We start from the raw sequence: 21,914 nt of genomic DNA, 5'->3' as shown, positions 1-21,914 counted from the left end.
CTGCCACGTGAAACGCGCCCCAGGAGGGCCGCCCGTAGCGGAAGGGTTAACACAGCTCCGGCCGGCGCGCGGCGTCTGCGGGGACTTGTAGTCCGTGCCCCAGGCAGCGGTTGCCCCAGGCGCGGAGCATTATGGGCCTCGTAGTCCCGGGCGCCTGTCACAAAGGGCGAGGGCCGTGGCGACTCCACCTCTCGCGGACTGCGCCTCCCAGGGGGCAGCGCCGCGGCGGCGGGCGGGGCCTGCCCTGTCCTGTCCTGCCCGCGAGTGAGGGAAGATGGTGGCGCCGGCGGCTGCCGCGTGGTTCCCCCCTCAGGCAGCGACCGGCCCCGGCCACCCCGAGCCCGCAGAGCGCGCCCGGCCCCGCACCGCCCCCTGAGAGCGCCCGGCCCGGCCCTGCCCGCCATGCCCCGCTCCCGCCGGGCGCACGCGACCCGGAGGGGCGGCCGCGGTGAGTCACCGTAGGGGTGGGGGGTTACCTCGTGGGGGGTGGCTGTGGGGTGGAGGTGGCAGGAGAGGGGGTGCCCGGGGGTGGAGCCGGCCGGCCGGGTTACCTTGTAGGGAGGGGCAGGCTGGGTGGGACGCGCTCAGGTTCTGCCAGCTTCTGCCTTAGGCCTTTCCAGGCAGGGCTGCGTGGCCTTCTGTACACTCCCCTCAAACAGACCTATAGGCTGCTGCCCTCCCCCTCCCATGACCCCACTCCCGGCCGTAGTTCTGGCCTGGGCTGCACGTGGTCTTACCGAACTCACTGCTCAGCCTGAGGGTGGGGTGACTGGGAATGGGGGAAGCACTTTGGGGCAGGGGCTGTCATTTCAGTCTGTGTTTGTGCAGCACCTGTCACAGTGAGGGCTTGGTCTGTGCCTGGGACTTGTAGGTGCTTCCAGAATAAAATGCCGTTATTCTCAATGTACGGAGACTGTGGTCTGTTTTACACCTAAAACTGAGGTCGATCTAGTTATGGTGCACAGGGGTGTGAAAAATCCAGCTGTGCCAACCTAAACCCCCCAGTGTAGACACGGCTAGGTTAACAGAAGAATGCTTCCGTCTCTCAGGGAGGTGGAGTTACTACAGCATAGGGGAAACCCACTTCTCTTCACTGCAACCTGCATTGACATTACTAGTTCCTGTAGCGGTGATATGGCTTAAATGACTGACATGGAATCTGTGGAGGAACAGCAACTTGAACCCAGGTCTCCCAAATCTCTCACTAGCACCCTGTCCGCTAGACCCTGTCCATCCTTCCTCTCATTGTGGTTGACTGAACTCTCCTTAGCTGTACAAATCTTGCCTTTCCTAGTCATTTAGGGACCTGTGAATTGAAACAGCAGGTGCAAATACATTTCGTTCTGTGTGCAGTTCTGTTGCTGTTTTGTGCATTGACTGTCCCCTTGTGGTGATACTTGGTCAGGGCATCTGTTTAAAAATGTTTAATTGAATGATACATTTACAGGGTGCTCAAACTTTGACAAAGTACTAAAAATATAAATCCAACAGCAAAATAATGCTTTTGGACTTTTAAGATTAAATTTGGGGGCAGTGGTATGCCTGCGAAATCAGGGCAGCTCAGGATCATCTTCAATATTGCTTTTCAGTCTGTGAAGACTACAGATTCCAGCGTGCATGTTCCGCTGTAATCAAAGCACCTAGAAGTGTAGTTGGCAAACAGCACCTCATATTAAAGATGGGGGCAGCTGGGATCTGCTTCCTTCTCCCAAATTAGGTACATACTTTCTGCCAAAATGGAGCCCTCAAATGTGTATTTAAAAAAAAAAAAAGTTGGGGAACTGAATCTAGTTTTAAAGGTGAACAACAAGGGGGAAAATTGAAGTAAGTGGAGATATGTCCCATGTGCTCCCACTAACAAAGCTTAGAGGGGGGGGAAGATTTCAGCACAGGAGGAAAAAAATCAGACTCCTACGGAAGTTCTGGATTCAGTAGAGAAGGCCCAGAATATATCCGTGGTTGTGTGGGACTTAAAGTGGCTCTGGCTTCATGCGTCTTAAACTGGGAAGAACAGGAGGATGTTCCAGATTTAACATTTAAGATTTAAAACATTTAAGGGATTACCTTGAATTTTTGAAACTAACTTAAAATCCCAGTTTCTGATAGTTTTCTTTAGATAGTAATGCCTACGCTTTTGTCTAATTTCCTCTCTTTTAAAAAATGGAATGGTTAATTTGCTCAGCTTGCTGCTTCTGTTCAAGGCCTTTTCAGGAGGGGAGAAACTGATTATACATGGGAAACAGAAACTGACTGGCGCTGTCAAATGCGCAAAGTACACTGTGGTAAATAGAGAATTTATTCTTTCTCATTTCATTTTTAGTCATATTATTTGGGTTATGGTAGCGTCTTAGAGATCAGTCACGGACCAAGTCCCGTTGCGCTGGGCATTTTAGTAACACAAACAAAAAAGCCTTTCTCTGCATCTTTTGTGTTTGTAACTATATAATCGGTTAACAAAAAAGTTGACAGGAATGTGACTTTTTTTCAAGTTGACAGTGTCTTTTTAAATCTTATTTCTATGCTGAAATCCCTCTTTCAAAGGCACATTTCTGTTTTATCTATCTCCATTTTCACTTTCCAGTTCACTCTTAATCTTGTTCCTAAGCAGCATTCTTGCATGAAAGGATACTAAAAGTAGGGTACGTTCTGTCAGCCTACGTCTGAACTAAAAGGAAGCAATGTGTCTGTTACCTAGCTTATGCTTGCTAGCTACTGGAGTCTTCTGATACCTGGGTGCAAACAGGAAGAGCTTCCAGGTGGGAATTTGTCGCGGTTGTTATACAAAGCTGTAGCTCTTTTGCAACCCACACTTGTTCTGCTATTCCTGTGCGTGCATCTCCTCTGAAATCCTGTACTCCATCTCCTCTCCATTTCATGTTCTTTGCTGCTAGTGAACTGCCCACAATGAGATCTATGCTGTATGCCATGCAAAAGTAGCCTGTTTCTGCCTCAGGTAGCTAGCTTAGCATCGGGAAGACACTGAAGACAGGACATGCTGTGAGGTCCAGAGGAGGGAGCAGACATACCTGGATGTATTTTTTCAATATCCGTAAAATGCAGTAGTAAAACTTCTCACTTAGAGACAAATGTTTGAGTGGACAAATCACAGAAGCTGTTACTGTCCGTCTGCAGTTCAGTGACTGCTGGGGAATGCATTGCTAGCCCTGTTTCTGTTCTTTGCGGACCACGTCATAGTTGGCGTTATGGGGGAATCTTCAGCAAGGTTATTGCAAAGGGAACAACTTCACTAAGTGGGATATATTTTACACTGCGGTGTCTCTGACCCAGCCTGGAACTTTCCATTCTTCACAGCTGTAAGAGAGGCATGCCGAGCACGTCTCTTCTGCAGGTGTGTTGGATGAGTGCACTTTCACGCATGCAGCTGTTTGCAGTACTCCAAATACACGCAGCTGCAATTGTGCCAGACTGCTGTTTGCTTACAGACTTGGAAGCCAGTGCTGTGCAAACACTTGTTTGGTGTCGTGGGCTTTGTAGGATCACCTGGAAGGTCTGGCTGATGTGGATCTATCCCAAACCATGGAAAGCCCCTGCCTATGGCGCAGGTTATTCTTTAGGTTGCGGTAGCACCTGGATGTGCATGGCACTCTCCAAACAACCAGTTTAAGCAACTGTGTTCAACAGAGATGTGAGACACTCCCCTACCAAAGCTGGATTTGAACGTGGTATTCTCTAACATGGATATAACATGGTTTTAAATGTTTGCAATGTGTAAACAAAGGCTATTAACCAGGGCTGAAGTAATTTTCTAGGCACTTATTAGCCAAAGGGTTAAATCTAATATCCAGAGAGCAATGCAAAAGATGAGGGTGCAGGATAAGATCTGGGGGCTGGTTTTGCTGAAATCCACAGCAGGGCGCCCTTTGCCTGTGCTGCTAGGAATGGGCTGTTTCTGGACTCTGCTCAGGCAGCCCCATCTTGGTGTGGCTGGTGGCCATTTGGCTAGAAGCCATTTTACAGAGACTTCCTTCTGAGGATCTCAGAATGCAAATCTGTTAGTAGAAGGTGGGTCCATGCACGCCTGGCTGTGGTGAAAGAGGGGGGTTGCAAAGGGGGCTTCTCTCTTCCTCCCCTGCTTGGGAGGTGTGAGAGATAGATGCTGAGAAGTGGGGTGAGCCTTGCCATTTGTCAGGGTGTATCATTAGACAATACAGAGCTGTCTTTATTGCTCGCCTGACAGAGCTCCCTGTACTGCTACTTGGCATTGGCATGAGTGGCAAATTGCAGGCACTTAACCACAACAGCAACTAGCTGAGCATGTAAAAGTTCGCCAATGTGCTCTGCAGAGCTCCATGTAGAAGGTTGCATGGGGTGGGCTGTTCTTGGGAGCGGATCTGAGCCCCATCCTGCTCCGCATGTCTCTCACCTGCCCAGGGGGCTCGGGACAGGTTTTGTATCTCCGTTCGGTTTGAAAGGCCCATAACCCCCACGTGCCCTGTTGTGAGGGACTTGCTGACTCGGCTTCCCAAAGATCCCAAACTGCTGCTTTTCCCCCTGGCCACTGCATTGTGCGGCACCCTGCTGGCAAGCTCCAGGGGGAGGGATCTCTGAGAGGGCAGGCTGTGTGCTCAGCATTACACTTTCATCTCTCTGCCAATCCGGCTCAGGCATTCAGTGCCACGCTGTTCTCACAGCAGGCATGGAGCCCGAAGAACATTAACCCTTCAGAAACATGTCCCTGGCGCTCTGCTTGCTGTGATGAATAGGATTCGATATACCAGCTGCCTTCTGGTCTTAATCCTTGTGCCTTAGCAAAGAAGCTAAAAATAAAACCCAAAGGTTTGTCCCAGTTCCCCTTCCCTAGCATCCTTCTGCCTCAGCCCTGTGCCCCAGTCCCTGTTCCCCTTCTCTCTCCTGCACCCCAATCCAGGCATCTCCCCCTCCCCCCCAACTCCAGCACCCCTCTGCTCTACCTCTGACCTCTTTTGGCAGTGCTTAGTTGGGTCGCTGTAACTTAATGTGGTGCTGTTTCGTTCTGGTTATAGCAGCAGAGCCCTTGGCTCTCTTCCCACAAAGCTTGTCCGCTTCTGTGTGGAGTTATGTAAGGTGAGCCTGACTCTGTTTACCACTCAGCTCAGCATTTTTGTGCTGCATCAGCACACAGTTTCCAGGGCCTGTGTGCCTCTGGCCTTGCTGGGAGGGTTCCACCCAATACAGTCTGTGGATGTGCCACGCCCCCACTATGGGTGCCCGCTTGGGTTAAAGGCTCACTCCATGCAGTTCTCCAGAAGGGTTCCTCCAAACTACCCTTTAATATGTGTATAGTGCTGCTTCTCCCAGTGATCCCAAAGTGCAGTCATGGGTACCACCACTGACCTGCGTATGGGGGGAGGGGTGCAGGCAAACCCTTCACGCAGTGTTCTCTGCCTGGCCTCCTTCCAGCTTCTTCTGAAGTGCTGGGCTTTAAAGAGCTGGCAGCTGTGTGCTGAGCTGGCACTGGCTGGTTTAATACTGAAAGTGGCATTAAGTTGTTTCTGTTTTGACAAAGTTCCCAGCTGTGAGCAATGTCCCCCCTCCCCCAAGCCAGGCCTCAAGTGGGGAGGGGCAATGGGGCAGTCTGAAGGGGGGTGGATCCAGATTGCCCTTGGGGGAATACTGAGGCTAGTTCAGTCTGCACTGGACTGGGCTTTCAGGGATCGCAGCTGTTTCAGGAAGAGATGCGTTTGGAGGCTACCTGTGACGTCTCCAGCTGGTTTAGCCCCTGGAGCATCCTCGCTCTGATGTCCAGCTTTCTGTAGGGTCCATGTCTTTGGCCAGTATGGCTTGCACTCTTCACCACTCCCTCCCGTGGGGGTGTGAAGGAGGACAGTTGGCTCTGTGAGCTTACGTGATTAAGACACTTATCTCTCCACAGCAGCTGCTGGGTTCCTGTTGCTGCCCAGTGTGTCGCTGAGTTCCCCCATCGAAACTGTGCATGCACCCCTTCTCCAAAGCACCCGGTCTCTGGTGCTGTCATGCCCCTGGGCCGGCTGCAACCCAAGCTGCCCAGCCGACTCCTCCAGGACACAACCCTGCGTGGGGAGCACCGATTCAATGGCTGCATGCCGCCTCGCAGGCAGAGAGGAAGGCCAGGTGTGGGCACTTAATCCTGGACTTCCCTGGCCTTCAGCACCCGGCTCCATCAACACTCCTGCTGCCTCTCGCACTGGCATCCCTCCCCCTCGTGCTCAGAGGCTGCTCTGGGTCAGCTCAGCCATTCGTGATCCTGCTGGCCTGTTGCTTGTGCTTGGCATGCAGAGTAACTGGTGCTGCTTGTTGTTCATGAGCTAACTTCAGCGTGTAGTCAGTGTGCTTGGTGCTCCACAAACCATGAATGGGCCCTGCCCCAAGGAACTTGCAATCAAAGCCAAAAAGGGGGAAGATGGATTGGACTGGGAAGATTGGGATGGACTGAACTCTTAATAGCCACATACCAAGGGAACTGATGGGCAGGATCCCCTGGGAGAATGACATGAGGGGGAAAGGAGTCCAGGGGAGCTGGCTGTATTTTAAAGAATCCTTATTGCGGTTACAGGAACAAACCATCCCGATGTGTAGAAAGAATAGTAAATATGGCAGGCGACCAGCTTAGCTTATCAGTGAAATCTTTGCTGATCTTAAACACAAAAAAGCAGCTTACAAGAAATGGAAGATTGGACAAATGACCAGGGAGGAGTATAAAAATATTGCTCGGGCATGCAGGAGTGTAATCAGGAAGGCCAAATCACACTTGGAGTTGCAGCTAGCGAGAGATGTTAAGAGTAACAAGAAGGGTTTCTTCAGGTATGTTAGCAACAAGAAGAGAAAGTCAAGGGAAGTGTGGGCCCCTTACTGAATGAGGGAGGCAACCTAGTGACAGAGGATGTGGAAAAAGCTAATGTACTCAGTGCTGTTTTTGGCCTCTGTCTTCATGAACAAGGTCAGCTCCCAGACTACTGGACTGGGCAGCACAGTATGGGAAGGAGGTGACCATCCCTCTGTGGAGAAAGAAGTGGTTTGGGACTAATTAGAAAAGCTGGATGAGCACAAGTCCATGGGGCTGGACGTGCTGCATCTGAGAGTGCTAAAGGAGTTGGCGGATGTGATTGCAGAGCCATTGGCCATTATCTTTGAAAACTCATGGCGATCGGGGGAGGTCCCGGACAAATGGAGAAAGGCTAATGTAGTGCCCATCTTTAAAAAAGGGAGAGAGGAGGATCCAGGGAACTACAGGCCAGTCAGCCTCACCTCGGTCCCTGGAAAAATCATGGAGCAGGTCCTCAAGAAATCAATTTTGAAGCACTTAGAGGAGAGGAAAGTGATCCGGAACAGTCAACATGGATTCACCAACAGCAAGTCATGCCTGACTAATCTAATTGCCTTCTATGACGAGATAACTGGCTCTGTGGGTGAGGGGAAAGCAGTGGATGTGTTATTCCTTGACTTTAGCAAAGCTTTTGATACAGTTTCCCACAGTATTCTTGCCAGCAAGTTAAAGAAGTATGGGCTGGATGAATGGACAATAAAATGGATAGAAAACTGGCTAGATCGTCGGGCTCAACGTGGTGATCAATGGCTCCATGTCTAGTTGGCAGCCGGTATCAAGCGGAGTTCCCCAAGGGTCGGTCCTGGGGCTGGTTTTGTTCAATATCTTCATTAATGATCTGGAGGATGGCGTGGACTTGCACCCTCAGCAAATTTGCAGATGACACTAAACTGACAGGAGTGGTAGATAAGCTGGAGGGTAGGGATCGGATACAGAAGGCCCTAGACAAATTAGAGGATTAGGCCAAAAAAAATCTGAGATTCAACAAGGACAAGTGCAGAGTCCTGCGCTTAGGACGGAAGAATCCCATGCACCGCTACAGACTAGGGACCGAATGGCTAAGCAGCAGTTCTGCAGAAAAGGACCTAGGGGTTACAGTGGACGAGAAGCTGGATATGAGTCAACAGTGTGCCCTTGTTGCCAAGAAGGCTAACGACATTTTGGGCTGTATATGTAGGAGCATTGCTAGCAGATGGAGGGACGTGATCGTCGTTCTCTATTCGACACTGGTGAGGCCTCATCTGGAGTACTGTGTCCAGTTTTGGGCCTCACCCTACAAGAAGGATGTGGACAAATTGGAAAGTGTCCAGTGGAGGGCAACAAAAATGATTGGGAGACTGGAACACATGACTTATGAGGAGAGGCTGAGGGAACTCGGATTATTTAGTCTGCAGAAGAGAAGAATGAGGGGGGATTTGATAGCTGCTTTCAACTACCTGAAAGGGGGTTCCAGAGAGGATGGATCTAGACTGTTCTCAGTGGTAGCAGATGACAGAACAAGGAGTAATGGTCTCAAGTTGCAGTGGGAGAGGTTTAGGTTGGATATTAGGAAAAACTTTTTCACTAGGAGGGTGGTGAAGCACTAGAGTGTGTTACCTAGGGAGGTGGTAGAATCTCCTTCCTTTGAGGTTTTTAAGGTCAGGCTTGACAAAGCCCTGGCTGGGATGATTTAGTTGGGGATTGGACCTTCTTTGAGCAGGGGGTTGGACTAGATGACCTCCTGAGGTCCCTTCGAACCCTGAAATTCTATGGTTCTGTAAAGCTGTCTTGTGGCCAGTCTTGGCTCCTTTCTCTCTCATCTCCTGTGCCTTATCCCCTTTCCATATGGTGCTGATTATCAGAGGCTCCAGGTCTCCCTTCTTTATCAGCAGGGCATGTCTAAACTGGGGTTGCTAATTTGCCAATATCCTCCCTTGCTATCTGCGTAGACACTTGCTGCTTCCTTATTTGCAGGCTACATATGGTGCAATCTGATATTCCTGTCCCCATCAGTGCTTGTGGCAATAGTAGCAAGGCGTGTGAGTCGCTGAACCCAGCCCTCGGGGCAGACTCGTCACCAGTGGGGATCTAGTTAGCACCCCGAGTCACAGTACAGCTGGCTACAGGCATGTGGTGCCCACACAACCTGTTGGGAGGCATGGTGGTTTGCAGGCATACAGCTAGGTCCCTGCCTGGCGGAGCTGGCAGCCTGAGTTGGATGACTCGTGAGTGAGGCTTAATGGGCAGAGGATGGGGAATATGGGAGATCCAGGGGAGTGGAGGGGGAATTGACTAGATCTCCCTTTTGCAAGCTTCCCTGGCATGTTATGTGGGCAAGTTCAGTCTGCCTTTGTACACCTTAAGCTACTGGCAGCTACAGGAAGCTGGGCCAGCTAGCTCAGTGATGGCAGACCCTGAAGGAGGAGGATTATATTTCTTACAGTTGCTGGGGCAGAGTAGGAAGGTGATTAAAGGGGCAAGCGAGGCTCTCCAGGAGTGGAGTGTGGGGCTCTGCTCTCTCTGGAGGCTGCCCCTGTCGACCTAACCCCAGCCCCCTCCCCTTCTGGTTCCCCAGGAGCTCGGAGCAGCGCCAAGGCAGAGTCCCAGGCCAGCGATGATGAGGCAGCCAGTGAAGTACTGAGTCACTACAGCAGCACCAGTGAGAGCACCAGCGTCGCTGAGGAGGGCACCGGTGAGTGAGAGGCAGGGGGCGTGACAGGTGGAGAAGGGCTGGCTAGAACCTGCAGCCAGGCAGGAGCAAACCAAGCACATAGCAACAGAGCGCTCTGTGTCTCACCAGAACCTCCCTTCTCCCCAGCATTTTTTTTTTTTCCCCTCCCTCCCTCTGGGCCCATAAAAATCAGGGGCAGGCTAAGAAATTCCAGGCCTCGGTTTTGTAAAGGACTTTAACTGATGGCGTGCGAGGGCTTGTCCCAGGCCCAGTCACTCTAGCTGACCATGGAGCTGCCTCCAGGTCGGCCCTGCAGGGTCAGTGGTTCTGATCAGGTGTACGAAGCACAGGGCCAGGTGGCACAGCTGCTACTCTCCTTCCTGGGACCGGATGTGGGGGTTGGCACTGGGGCCTGAGGTGGGAAGAATGGGTCCATCTGGCTGCTCAGCATTTGACTCTGGCTGTTGCTTGCAGGGAGCGATGCTGTGGACGAGCAGGCCCAGCAGGAGGAGGTGGAAGACAGACTGAAGGAGTGCATTGACAACGTGACAGACAAGAGGTGAGATGGGGATGGGGATGGCCCATGTCAAGGCTTCCTCCCACTCCTCAGCACTGGCCCTTCCTCGGGGAAAGCACAGGCGTTCAGTGTGCTGCAGCTGTCCTGGGAGCTCTCGCCTCGTCTCTCTTCCTGCTATGGGTGTCCGTAGGTGCCAGGAGCCCTTTGCTCCTAGTAAGTGCAGCACATGCCAGTGGGCTCAGCCAGACAGGGAAGAGCTTTAAGAGCGTGTCTGGATTTCATCCCCAGCTTTGCTCTGTCCAGCTGGGAGAGGGAAAACTAGTCTGGGAGGCATCTGCAACTTGATGGGAGCCATGGCAGATAGGATACGAAGGCAGCTCCCCTGGGATCTCATCCTGCACAACTCCAGGGAAAGTACTTCTGTTCCTGCTCCAGCTGCAGCGAGGCCAGACTGGACAGGACTTCCCTGTGGAGCAACCCTTAGAAGCGTGTCGTCATAGCTAGCACCCCCTTTGCTCCGCAGCCCTGCTGGGCTGGGCACCTCCCTCAAGAAGGGTAAGCTGGCCTTGGAAGGGGTGTGCTCTGCACCCCCTGTTGAGAAGAACTCATTGGGATGGTGACTCACCCTTTTCTCAGGGCTTCCCTGGCTTGGGAGGTTTGTAAGCCCTTTGGGACTGGCCCCAGAATGTCTTCCCTCTCTTTCCTCCCATCCCCCTGCTGAGCCTGCCTGCCTACAAGGAAGCTGATCTAGGTGATGAGTGGCTGGGGTGGCCCTTCCCAGCTTTTTCAGGTCCCCACCTCCCTCTCAATGTCTAGCTCAGGGTATCTTTTCCAGCACCAGGACCCGACAGGTAGCCCTGGAGAGCTTGCGGCTGGCTTTCTCCTCCAAGACACTCTTTGACTTCTTGCTGGAACGCAGGCTCACACTCACAGACTCCTTGGAGAAGTGCCTGAAGAAAGGTAAGGCTACCCCTGCCCTTCCAGCCCTGGGAAGGCCCTCCGTAGCGGGGCAAGGGGCTACCATCTTCCCTGCAGATCCGGCCCCTTGGCGTGAAACCAGTCTTTATCTGCAGCCTAGATCTTCTCCTGACCTCAGCAGATCATAGCAGGAATGCCCGCAGACCATCAGCTGCAGGGGGGCGGGGTAAGTAGCAGGAGCAGAGACACCCAAGGGGGACAACCAACAGAACATGCAGTGTCTTGAAACTAAACCTTTGCAAACCCCCTTTGCAAATCTTTTTTTTTCTTGCCTGCCAGGACTCTGTCCTGGCAGGGCTAGCCTCTAATGCAGTATAGTGAATGCAGGAACTAACTCTGCCTTCAGCTTCTACAGTGGGAGCGCCAGTTTCTTCACTCTTCTCTGGGCAGGTTGAAAACCTCAACTCTACCAAATAAATCAGCTTGGCTGAGAGCCCCCCTCCAGTCTCAGGACACCAGCCCGAAGTGCTGAGCAAAGTTCTGCTCTGCCTGCATTGGACATTGCCTCCATCCAGCAGCTGAGGGGTGTCGGTGCACCTCGCTGCGTGTTCCTTGGTTGCATGCACATGCCCTGTTCTGCTCTGGCGCTTGAGGCAGCCTCCCAAGTGGAGGAAGGGAAAAGATCTTGAGGCTGATGAAAGTTCTCTTCTCCTGCCATGCAGGTAAAGGGGAGGAGCAGTCTCTAGCTGCTAGCGTTCTCACACTACTGTGCCTTCAGATGGGCTCAGGCCCCGAGGGGGAGGAGGTTTTCCGCAGCCTGAAGCCCCTCCTCATCAGCATCCTGACTGACTCCTCGGCCAGCCCCATCGCTCGCCAGAGCGTAAGTAGCAAGTCTCCAGGACACAGGAGCCCAGCTGGGTTCCAGGGGTGCAGAGCAGAGAGCAGCGCTGATGTGCTTTAAAGAGAGCTGTGTGGAGCTGGGTCTCCCTTGCACCTGGGTCTGTCTCGGGTTAGCTCTAGGCTTGTAGCAGGACTGTGGCTGGGTTATCATCACAGAATGTGTGAAACTGACCAGTGTCTATGGAACTCAGCATTCACTTTCCACCAGTTCCAGCTTCTACAGGGAGGAATTCAGCTGTGGGTATGATGGGGAGATGTGGCTCTGAGAGAGGTTGAGTGCCAGTCCTGGCTGAGCCAACCTGCTTTTGGACTTGCTCATGCTGAGCCTGCAGACCTGGCCCCTTGGAGAATGGACCAGACTCAATACTATGTCAGGGGACAGGCTGGGACAGGGTCCTCTCTCCTCTGAATCCTCGTTCTCTTCCCATCTCATCTCTGTCGGTGGTCTCATCTGCAAGGCTGGCTCCGTGATCCAGGGCGTGGGAGGGTACTCTCCAGAACTGAGAAGTGGAGGCCTGACCTTCCCCTCTGTCCAACCCGCCTGGATCCATGGACAGGGGCTAGAGGAATCCAAGCAGGCGGACCAGCCCCAGGGATGCAGAGACAGGAGGCCTCCCTCCTGAGCCCCCGTGTGCACAGTCCCTCAGGCCAGCAGGGCGGCACCCCAACCCCTGCCCTGCTAGGAATCAGACTGCAGCTTGCCCCGGTCACGGGGTGCCCAGGCTCCTGACCACATTGGCAGCGCTGAATCCTTAGCGTCATGTGCCATGGGGTGCGGCTTTGGAACGTACTGGTGTAACAGCCACCCTCTTAGCCAGCACCAGGGAATGAACCGGGAGCTGCCACTGCTAAACAAAGTCTCTCCAGCTTGGACTGAAGATCCAGGGCTCCCTAGCTGGGCTGTAATACTCATAGCTTCTCCCCGACCCTTCGAGGTGGCACCCCCCACTTTGAGCAGTGCTGCTTGAGTGCTCCCACAAGGAGAACAGCCTCGACCTTACTGACTTAGAGCAGTTCAGTGTGAGCCCAGTTTCCCGGACCCTATGGGATCACGTAACCCGACTGCCCCACTCGGCCTCCTCCCTGCCATGCTCAGAGGCCAGGGATTGACTGGGCCTGGGAGACTGTACCACTGTCTTGCCCATAGACAGGTCCCTGCAGGGCACAGGTAGCGTAACACTGGCAGGCAGCATGAGGGCAGCTTGCCCTGCCTTGTGCCTGCATTGTGCAGAGAGAGCTCCTAGGCTGGCCACCAGCAGGAAATCACCCCAACACAGTCTGCTTCTGCTCTGTGCCCCCTGCTTCCTGCCAGCGTGGGGCACACAAAGAGCCATGGAGGCCAGGAGCAGGCCAGATCAGCCAGCACAATCCCCAGTATGAACAGAGGGCTTCCTGGCCATTTCCCACAGGAGGGGAGGCGCCCAAGCATAGTCTTAGAGCAAAGGCACCTGTGTTAGCTCGTGGCGCTGGAGGATTTTTCCAGAGGGGTGGCTTGGAAGGAGTTAGGCACTGGGATCTAGGGGTAGGGATTGGCCCTGCATTACTTCCATAACCCGTTCCTCTTCCTGTCTAGTGTGCCACGGCCCTGGGCATGTGCTGCTACATTGCTGCTGCGGATGTGGAGGTAACTATGCCGCGGGCTGGCACCCAACGGGTGCTTTAAATGGAAAAGCTAGGGAAGGCTGCTCAGCCCCAGTAGGGTCTGGTGTCCCCTTCCTTTCCCACCCCAGAGCCAGATGCACCGAACCACCACTGCCACCATCTCACGGGGTGCAGCAGTTGCTACTGCTCATCACATGGCTGCTTCAGAGAAGGTGGTCTTAACCCCCCTTGTCTGCAGTACTATCGTACCAGCCTGGGGGTCCTGCCTGGCTGCTGTCCCTGCCCTGGAACTGTCCAGTTCACTAGTCACTAGCTGTGCCCTTGGCTTGTTTGGTCCCACCTGGCTCTGCCTAGTTGGATGATGGGATGTTCCCCTCCAGTGTGGGAGGGGCTGTGATCCTCACGCTGTTACCAGAGCAGCTGTTCAGAGGAGAGCAGAGTCCTGCCCCTCATGATCAGACCCACCCGTGGGAGGGACCCAGGGAACTGGCTGCCATGTCGCATAGGATCCGGGAGTCTTCAGCCCTCTTCTACACGTCCTTGCACCTCCAGCTACTGCCAGTATCCCCAGGCAGCCAGTCTCTGCGGCTGGTTCTTCATCCATGACCAGGGCAATGTGGAAGCACCAAGAGACACCCCCACCCCCAGCAGCTCATGACAGGGAGTTCCTCTGGCACAGAACCTGGAGCTTCTCTGGATAACAGGCTGCTTCTGGGTTGGGCAGTCAACCTGTGGAACTCCTTGCCAGAGGATGTTGCGAAGGCCAAGACCATAACCGGGTTCAAAAGAGAACTAGATAAAATCACGGAGGATAGGTTCTGCTATTAGCCAGGATGGGCAGAAATGGTGTCCCTAGCCTCTGTTTGCCAGAAGCTGGGAATGGGCAACAGGAGATGGATCACTTGATGATTACCTGTTCTGTTCATTCCCTCTGGGGCACCTGGCAACTGACCACTATCGGAAGACAGGATACTGGGCTAGATGGACCTTTGGTCTGACCCAGTAGGACCATTCTTATGGGCAGACCCCGAATGTGTTGACCTGGTTGAGGTGCTCTCATCAGAGGCTGCTGGGGCTCATTCCTGCCCTCCGATTCCCCTGGCTGTGTAACTCCCTGGTGCGCTTACACTCTCTCCTGCCCTAGGATCTGGTTTCCTGTCTCACCTGCCTGGAGGGCATCTTTGGCACTTCCTGCCTGGAGGAGGGCAGCTCTGTCCCCACCCACCACAGCCCCCTGCTCCAAACTTTGCACTGCAACTCCCTCCAGTCCTGGTCCCTGCTCCTTACCATCTGCCCCAGCTCCCAGATCAAGAAGATCCTGGACAAGTGAGTGACTTGACAGTGCTAAGGAGCTAGATGTGAGCAGGGAGTGAGCTGCCATTTGACCCTTTCATGACAAGGGTTCAGAGGGCAATGCATGTCCTGTTGCACCAGCTGGGTGGCAGGGGGTTGGACTCTGGGGCTGACTGAGCGGAGAAGTATCCCATCCATTGTATGGGGTGGGAGCTAGCCCAGACTCCAGCACTGGCCAGGTCAGTCTCCATTGTGGCTGGCAAGTAGCACAGGAGTGTGCTAGCTGCTCTCCATAGGAAGTGTGGCAGGCCGGCTCCCCTGCTCTGTCTCCACGCCCTCCTGCCTGAGCAAGGCCCAGGAGGGTCTCCCCTGGCTGCCCATTGCCCTCTGAGATGCCCAGGCGAGCGCAGCGTATCTGGTGCTGGCTCAGCCTTGATTCTCTGGCTCTCCTGCTGCAGTCACCTGCTCAAGCTGCCGCTGCTGCTGTCCAGCGACAACGTCCACCTGCGGATTGTGGCGGGCGAGACCATCGCGCTGCTCTTCGAGCTGGCCCATGAGCTGGAGGTACGTCTCAGGGTGCTGCTGGGGCTCAGACAGGCTCAGTGCTGCGTGGGGCGCGAACCCTCAGCTGTGGTGTGTCTGCCTCGAGTTGGTGGCCAGCTCCGTGCTGCAGTAGCGAGGAGCAGAGGAGGCTGGCTGTCTCGAGAAGCCTGCCCAGGGCCCCTGCTGTAAAGGGGCTGGCTTGCTCTCACCTCTTGCTGTTTCCTTTCCCTATGCTCCTGGCAGGGTCCCTGTTCTGTACCCTGCTACCACGATCCACATCACTGGCAAGGGATGCCCAGGGGCACGGGCTGGTTATGTGTTCAGTGGGTGGTGTCTGGGAAGACTGGCAGTAGGACCTGCTCCCCCACTAGAGAGCCCTCCCAGCCCAGCTGCCTCTATCCAGAGAAACATTAGCCAGGCTCCAGGTTAACCCCCGCCTAGCACTCCAGCCATGGCTAATCCCTGTTCTCTGCCAGGCTTCCAGCTGTGGGGTGAATTCCAAGCAGGCTGCTCATCACCTCCCCAACCTCGTTCCCTCCCACACAGGAGGAGTTCTTCTATGAGGACATGGACCTGCTGTGCACCAATCTCAAAGCCCTGGCCACCGACAGCAACAAGTACCGGGCCAAGACGGACAGACGCAAGCAGCGCTCTATCTTCCGCGATGTGCTGCACTTCATCGAGGTGCTCGCTAATCCCTGCCAGCCCTAGAGAAGCCTCACTGACGGGGAGGGGAGTGTGGGCGCTAGAACCGGGCATGCCCATGGCAGAGGCCAGCCTGGGTCCTGCTAACAGGCTGCTTGGCAGGGTTCTCTGTTGGGATACAAAGCTCTAGGCCCCTTCAGCCTGTTACTGCCCCAGCCCTGACTGCAAGTCCCAGCTGGCACCTTGCTGGGATCTCTCTGGGGGTGGAATCATGCCATCTTGAGGTGACTCCAAACCAGTTACCCTGCCCCAGTGGGGCAGGAGGTGTAGCCTGCAAAGGGCTCAGTCACTAAGGACTTCGAGTGTCTCAGTCCAACAGTGCCCAGTGTGTGACCCACTCAGGTTGCAGGGCTGAGCGTGTATTAGAATGCCAAGGGGCTGGGATGGCCGCCACCAGCCAGTCTCCAGGAATTATGAAATAGTAAGTGGCTGGCAGCTATGTTGGCATCACAGCTGGCCCAAGGCGAGTGTCTTCCGCAGGGCACAGGGGCCTGTGCGTCTGAGGAGAACTGCCAGCTGGCTTATGCCAGCGCACTGTGGGTGAGTCATTAAGCTGGGAGCTGCTGGGCTCATGGGCCCTGCTTTGTCCAGTGGCATTCCCTGGTGGGGGCGGCTCTTTCCCCATGCTCCGTGGATGCATGTCGGATGGGGCGGGGCTCGTGCTCTCCTGGGCTGCCTGGCGAGTCACTAATGCCACCTCCCTGCCCCCAGAACGGCGAGTGCCATGAGGAGACCATCAAGTTTGGCCTGGAGTGCATGTACGTGGACAGCTGGGTCAGGAGGAGAACATACAACGCCTTCAAGGAGGTGCTGGGCTCCGGGGTCAGGCATCACCTACAGGTACTGAACTGGGGGCAGGATGCTGAGAAGGTCTGGCTGGGGGGAGGTGGGATCAGAGACCCTCCCAGGTAAGGGGGAGCGTCTCCTGAACAGGTGCTTGGCTTGCCCCAGGTGGCCGTGTGTAGCGGGAAGCTCGTTGCTGGTGCTGGGTGTGTGTTAGCCGACGGCCAAGGATGTTTGGTGAGGTGCCAACTATGCCCGTTTATACCATCCGTGACTTTAACCGCTAGGACGCACTGTCCCTTCGCGGCGGGCAGCCCGGGCTAGGCTGACGGATGCCCCAAGGTCCTAACCACCCGTGACTTTAACTGCTAGAGCTCAGAGCTCCTTCGCAGCGGGCAGCCAGGATTGACTGACAGGTGCCCCAAGAGTTTGCCCCGTGGAGGTGGCACAACTCAACGCTAGGCTCTTAGTACTCTCACCTAATGGCCAGGCTTCAGAGCCAAAATGGCTGAGGTTCTTTAATTGTGTTGGCTGCTTTACAGTAAACCAGAGAAAACAAGTCAGGCTTATGCATAAATGGTTACCAAAATTTATTAAGCTAGATTCTAATCATGTGGTTACAAAATTGCTAGTGCCTACTTATTTAAATGTAGAGATGTTACACACACAAACAAGTTACAAAACTGAAGCCACAATCCCAAAGAAAGAAAACAAAGTATAGAGCTCTATTTCAAAATATGTGTACACTAAAGATAGGAGATCAGGTGTGGGTGCTTCTTACCCTCCTTGCATCTCTCGATTCCAGCGGTGCCAAGCCAGGATCGGTCACTCAATTCCGCGGAAAGACGAATAAGGGACAAGGCGTAGGGACCCTCTTAGCTGCAGAAGCCTTGGGAGGCTGTCACTTATCTGACCAGCAGATAGATAGTGAAAAGCACTCAAAAATCATGGTGCTGTAGGTCCCCTACTTGTACCTCTGTACTCCTTTATTCTCTTTCTCCTTTCTTATGCCAAATTGAGGCTGGTCTGTCTGGGTGACACCAGCTCTCGCAAGAGTAGTTTACACTTGCAAGGAAGAGAAACAATAAGTGTTGACTACTGAACATTTCTTTTATCAGGGTAAATATTTTCCCAACTAGAATGTTGGTGTGTGTGCATCACGCTATTTAGTAGGGGCTAAGAGCCATGTCTGTCACAGGGCCTCTGCCTGCTGTGAGCTTAATCGTTGTATCTGCTCCCAGAGGCACATTGTAGCAGCACACCTGTGCTTTCACAGCTTCAAAGGCTGTGCTGGAATATATGTTAAGTGCCCTGTTCCGGCTTCCTCCTGTGTTTCCAGCAATGCTGGTCTGAGAGGGGGGGGGCTGGCTGTCTGGCTACAGTGTGGTGGGGAAGCAGCTGCCCCCTCCCTATGAAGGCTGGGGGGCACACCAACAGGTCTCGTCTCATGTTGCTCTTAGAACAATGAGCTGCTGCGCGAGATCTTTGACCTGGGGCCTCCACTGGTGCTGGATGCTGCAGCTATCAAAGCCAGTAAGATCTCCCGCTTCGAGAAGGTAAGTCGCTCGGCAACTCGAGCCAGGCCTGTGGTCCCTTTCTGCCTGGCTCCAGCGTCCCCTGCGGTGCTGCCTGTGTCCCAGGAGGTGCTGGGCAGAGCCCTGGTTTGCTTCCCTTCCACCTCACCCGCAGCCCTCCTTGAGGGGGTCACTGAGCCTAGTGGGGAGGCACCAGGGAAGGGCTGGAGAAGGCTGCAGGTAGCTGTGATGTCTGGGGAGGACTCTTCCGGCCCTGCTAAAGCCCATCACTGGCTCCTGCGGCCAGGCTGGTGAGAGCAGAGGGGACAGCTCCCCATTCCAGGCAGAGCTCTCCCCACGAGCCTTTGGGGTCCAGAACCAGGAGTTCCCTTACCACCTGGGGCCAGGATCCCAGGGCTTGTTGGGATTGTGGGTCCAGTCCCAGGAGCTCGGTTAACACGGAACTAGGCCCGCACAGCTCCAGGCTGGTGGCCAAAGCACTGGGCTCCCCCAGCGAGTGAGACAGAACCCCACTTGGCTCAAGCAGCTGCTTTCTTCTCTGGTGAGGGGCTGGCCCCCCTCTGATTTCACCGGCTGGAGGGGGGAGGATCTGGTGGAGTGCCCCATGCAGGGATGTAGAGGGATAATAGGTGGAATACCAGGAAGAAGCCCCCAGCGTTGGCTGAGTAATCTCCCCAGGGAAGGTCTGGGAGCCCCATGGCTGGGGATGTGGAGGGTACCAGCAGAGCTGCCCGTGAGCAACCCTGCTTTGTGCTCTGGGGCCAGCCAGGGTGGGTAGATGGGCCCTAATGGCACAACCTGGTAGTCCTGTCCCTCCCCCTCCAGCTGACTGTTCCCTCTCCTCTCACCCCCAGCACCTGTATAACTCGGCCGCCTTCAAAGCCCGGACGAAAGCCAGGAGCCGCGTGCGCGATAAGCGAGCCGATGTCCTATGACAGAGGCCGCTCTCTCCGCCGCCTCCTGTACAACCCACGGACTGCAGACCCTGACCACTGTGACACAGGGGAGGAGCTGTGGGGTGGGGCGCTCGGCCCTCCCAGTTCATCAGCTCCTGCCACGCCCCTCACCCCTAGCCGCGGGGGCTTTTAGATATGTACAGACTTGTATTTAAATGGCGTGGCTGGTGGATCCCAGCGAGACGGCCATGGGCCAGTTTTATTTTTTTAACCAAAAAAATGTAAGCGAGGTTTGGGTGGGGGGGAAGCCCCCCACTTTTAGCTGGTGATTTTAGCCTCCTCTGGCCACCCCCCGCTCCTGCGAGCGCGTTGGGCCATCCAGGTGCTGTCCCATGGAAATGCTGTGAATCAGTGCGCAGGCTGGAAGGGGGGAGGTGGATTTTCAGGTGAGTGTCTTGTTCTCTCCCCTGCTGTGGGAGCTGTTTGCCTTGGCTGGGTGAAGTGGGAATTGGCAATTGAAGTGGCTTTTGAAATGCTGAGGGTGTGGCATTACTGCAGGGGCTGTTCGCCCTGCCCTCCCCAATACATACATGCTTGCATTGGGCCCCTCCCATGTGCACAGGCCAACCAGCTCTTCCCCCGCCCTTCCAGGAGTCCTGAGCATGGCTCAGGATGTGCCCAAGGGGCCGTGGGCCATCAGCAGCCACTGGTTTGAGAGAAATCCCCAACCAGTGTCAGGGTGGAACTAACAGGGCCCCATGGGGGTAGGGTTACTGCTGAGGAGCTGCTGCTCCCCTCAGATGCTCGTGTTTTGTGGGGTGGGGTCTTGGGGTTCATCTCCCATAGCAGGGTGCAGGGAAGGTCAGAGTGTGAAGTGGGGATCGATCGCTTGCCAAGAGGGGTTGATGCAGTCCCTAGTGTGACCAGTGAGGGGGAGATGAGATTCCCCCAACCCCTCCAGAGAGAAGCTGGAGATCTTGGAGCGAGCAGCAGCCTGCTCAGGGCCCTGGGCCCCTGGCTGCTAGAGACGAGGGTGGGATTGTGGGTGATGAAGGCAGAGCCTAGAACTGAGCACTGGAGCGGGCTACCAGCACAGCCCCCCCTACCCCCGCTCGCACCAGCTCTGTCCCCCTCACACAGATCTCACCCCGAGTAAGCCAGGTCTGACTCAGTCTAATAGTAACTAATGGAGTGTAGTGCCTGGACTAGCCCCAGACCTGTCTGCCCCCCACCCCAAAGCTGAGAGAAACTGAGCTGGTGGGAAAGGTGAAACGCACCATGCTGAGGGAGCAAAGGGCTGCAGTGGGGGTGGGGCAAGCCTTGTAAAGGCTCAATGAGGCACTGCAGGGCTGGGAACTGTGCTCGCTTTAACCGGGCATTGTCTCTTTAAAAATCCCCTTTGGAAGTGATTCTTCCTCTCCCCCTCACTCTGACCCCTCCCCCACCCCAAAGAAAACACAGGCAGGCTTAGTGTGACCCTACAGCGTGTGCTGGGAGGGGAGGGCCCCCTGTTTCTGTAGTGCCCCCTCTTGCCTTGCTTGGCGGGTGCTTGCAGGAGGGGGGTAAAAGGCCAGGAACCACACTCCCTCTGCCCTCCCAGATGAAAAATTGCCCCTCTGAAGGCTGCAATTTCACTTTCTTCTGAGCCTTGTTACCTGCCTGTTGGGGGTTGGGTCCCCTCCCGCTCCCACTAGCCTCTGCCCAGAGCTGTGGGAATGGGGCCAGCCACCCCTTGCTAGGAAGCATCTCCCCTGGAGTTCTTCGAAGGTGGCTCCCTGCCTGGGGTTGAGGCCTTCCTTATGGTCTCCCTCTGACAGCACAAAGCTGGTCCAGGTGCTCTCTGGCTATGAAGGTCACATCAACTTCTCACCGCTGCTCTGCGGGGCTGGGCTCAGCCATAGTTGGGGGGGACACACAAAGAAACCATGCCAGAGCGGGAGAAGAAAGGCAGCAGGGGCAGAGCGAGGTGGGACAGGGCAGTAGCATGGCCCAGCTTGTGCTCTGTATCATGGAGGGATGGGGACTTTGCTATGGGGTGCTCACCTGGGCCACTGGGGTGTTCACCCTATCCTACAGGGCTTCCCTCGAATGGATTGCTGGAGTGGTTTTATAACAGGGTGATTAGCGGAGATCATTAAAAGGCAAATGTCTTGGCTGCCTAGTCTGATTTCAAAAGCGGTAAGTGCACGGCAGCACCTGCTGCTGGGGAGGGCAGGGAGAGGCGATCAGGGCTTTGGATGTGGGTGGGCCTGCTGGGTTGGGATGGGCTGTTCAGGGCAGGGGTGTGCCCTAGGGCCATCTCTGCAGCTCCTGAGGACATGCTCTGCCTGCAGCAGGGCTGCCTCCCCCATGCAGGAGCCAGGCATTCCCTCCTCCTGTCCGCGTCTGGCAGTGCAGGATGGGACCCTTGTACTTTCCCAGCCCCCTGCCATGCATGCTGGGCCGGTGTCCCCATGGCAGCCTCGGCCACAGAACCATCCTCCCCTGCAAAGGGAGCAAGAGGCAGCATTCCAGCTACCCTGCCTCTTGCACCTGTGCTGTGGCAGCTGCCCCTTGCCACTGGGGGAAGCCAGGGAGGAGCTCTCTACTGCTTTGTCTCCTGGGTTCCATCCAGTCCGACCGTTTGTGAAACACAGGCCTGAGCCCTGCCCCTCTAATCCCCAAAGCAGAGCTGCTAGGAAAACACCCTGGCTTGATCTGAACATTGCAAGGGATGGAGAATCAACCCAAGGCCATTATTAAATACTTCCAGGGATTGAGGCAGTGGTTC

General features: G+C 55.0%; 1 protein-coding gene across 3 annotated transcripts; it reads left to right on the top strand.

Moving 5' to 3' along the window:
• Positions 1-264: 264 nt before the first annotated feature.
• IFRD2 (interferon related developmental regulator 2) lies at positions 265-21,297 on the top strand. 3 transcript variants are annotated; one of them, XM_077820915.1, is made up of 13 exons: positions 265-448; positions 5,873-6,090; positions 9,357-9,473; positions 9,927-10,011; positions 10,805-10,929; positions 11,610-11,767; positions 13,361-13,411; positions 14,534-14,715; positions 15,141-15,246; positions 15,772-15,909; positions 16,642-16,770; positions 18,174-18,269; positions 19,103-21,297. In XM_077820915.1, exons 2-13 carry the CDS (start codon positions 5,973-5,975, stop codon positions 19,181-19,183), a joined length of 1,386 nt encoding a protein of 461 aa, XP_077677041.1. In that variant the 5' UTR covers positions 265-448; positions 5,873-5,972; the 3' UTR covers positions 19,184-21,297. The 3 variants fall into 3 exon arrangements, with proteins under 3 accessions (XP_077677041.1, XP_077677043.1, XP_077677042.1); XM_077820917.1 differs by lacking the exon at positions 5,873-6,090; XM_077820916.1 differs by lacking the exons at positions 265-448; positions 5,873-6,090 and adding an exon at positions 8,795-9,006.
• Positions 21,298-21,914: the final 617 nt, after the last annotated feature.

The sequence above is a fragment of the Eretmochelys imbricata genome, chromosome 7 (genome assembly GCF_965152235.1).
Source record: "Eretmochelys imbricata isolate rEreImb1 chromosome 7, rEreImb1.hap1, whole genome shotgun sequence".
NCBI classification, from domain to species: Eukaryota; Metazoa; Chordata; order Testudines; family Cheloniidae; genus Eretmochelys; species Eretmochelys imbricata.
This window is presented reverse-complemented; position numbering and strand designations above follow the sequence as displayed.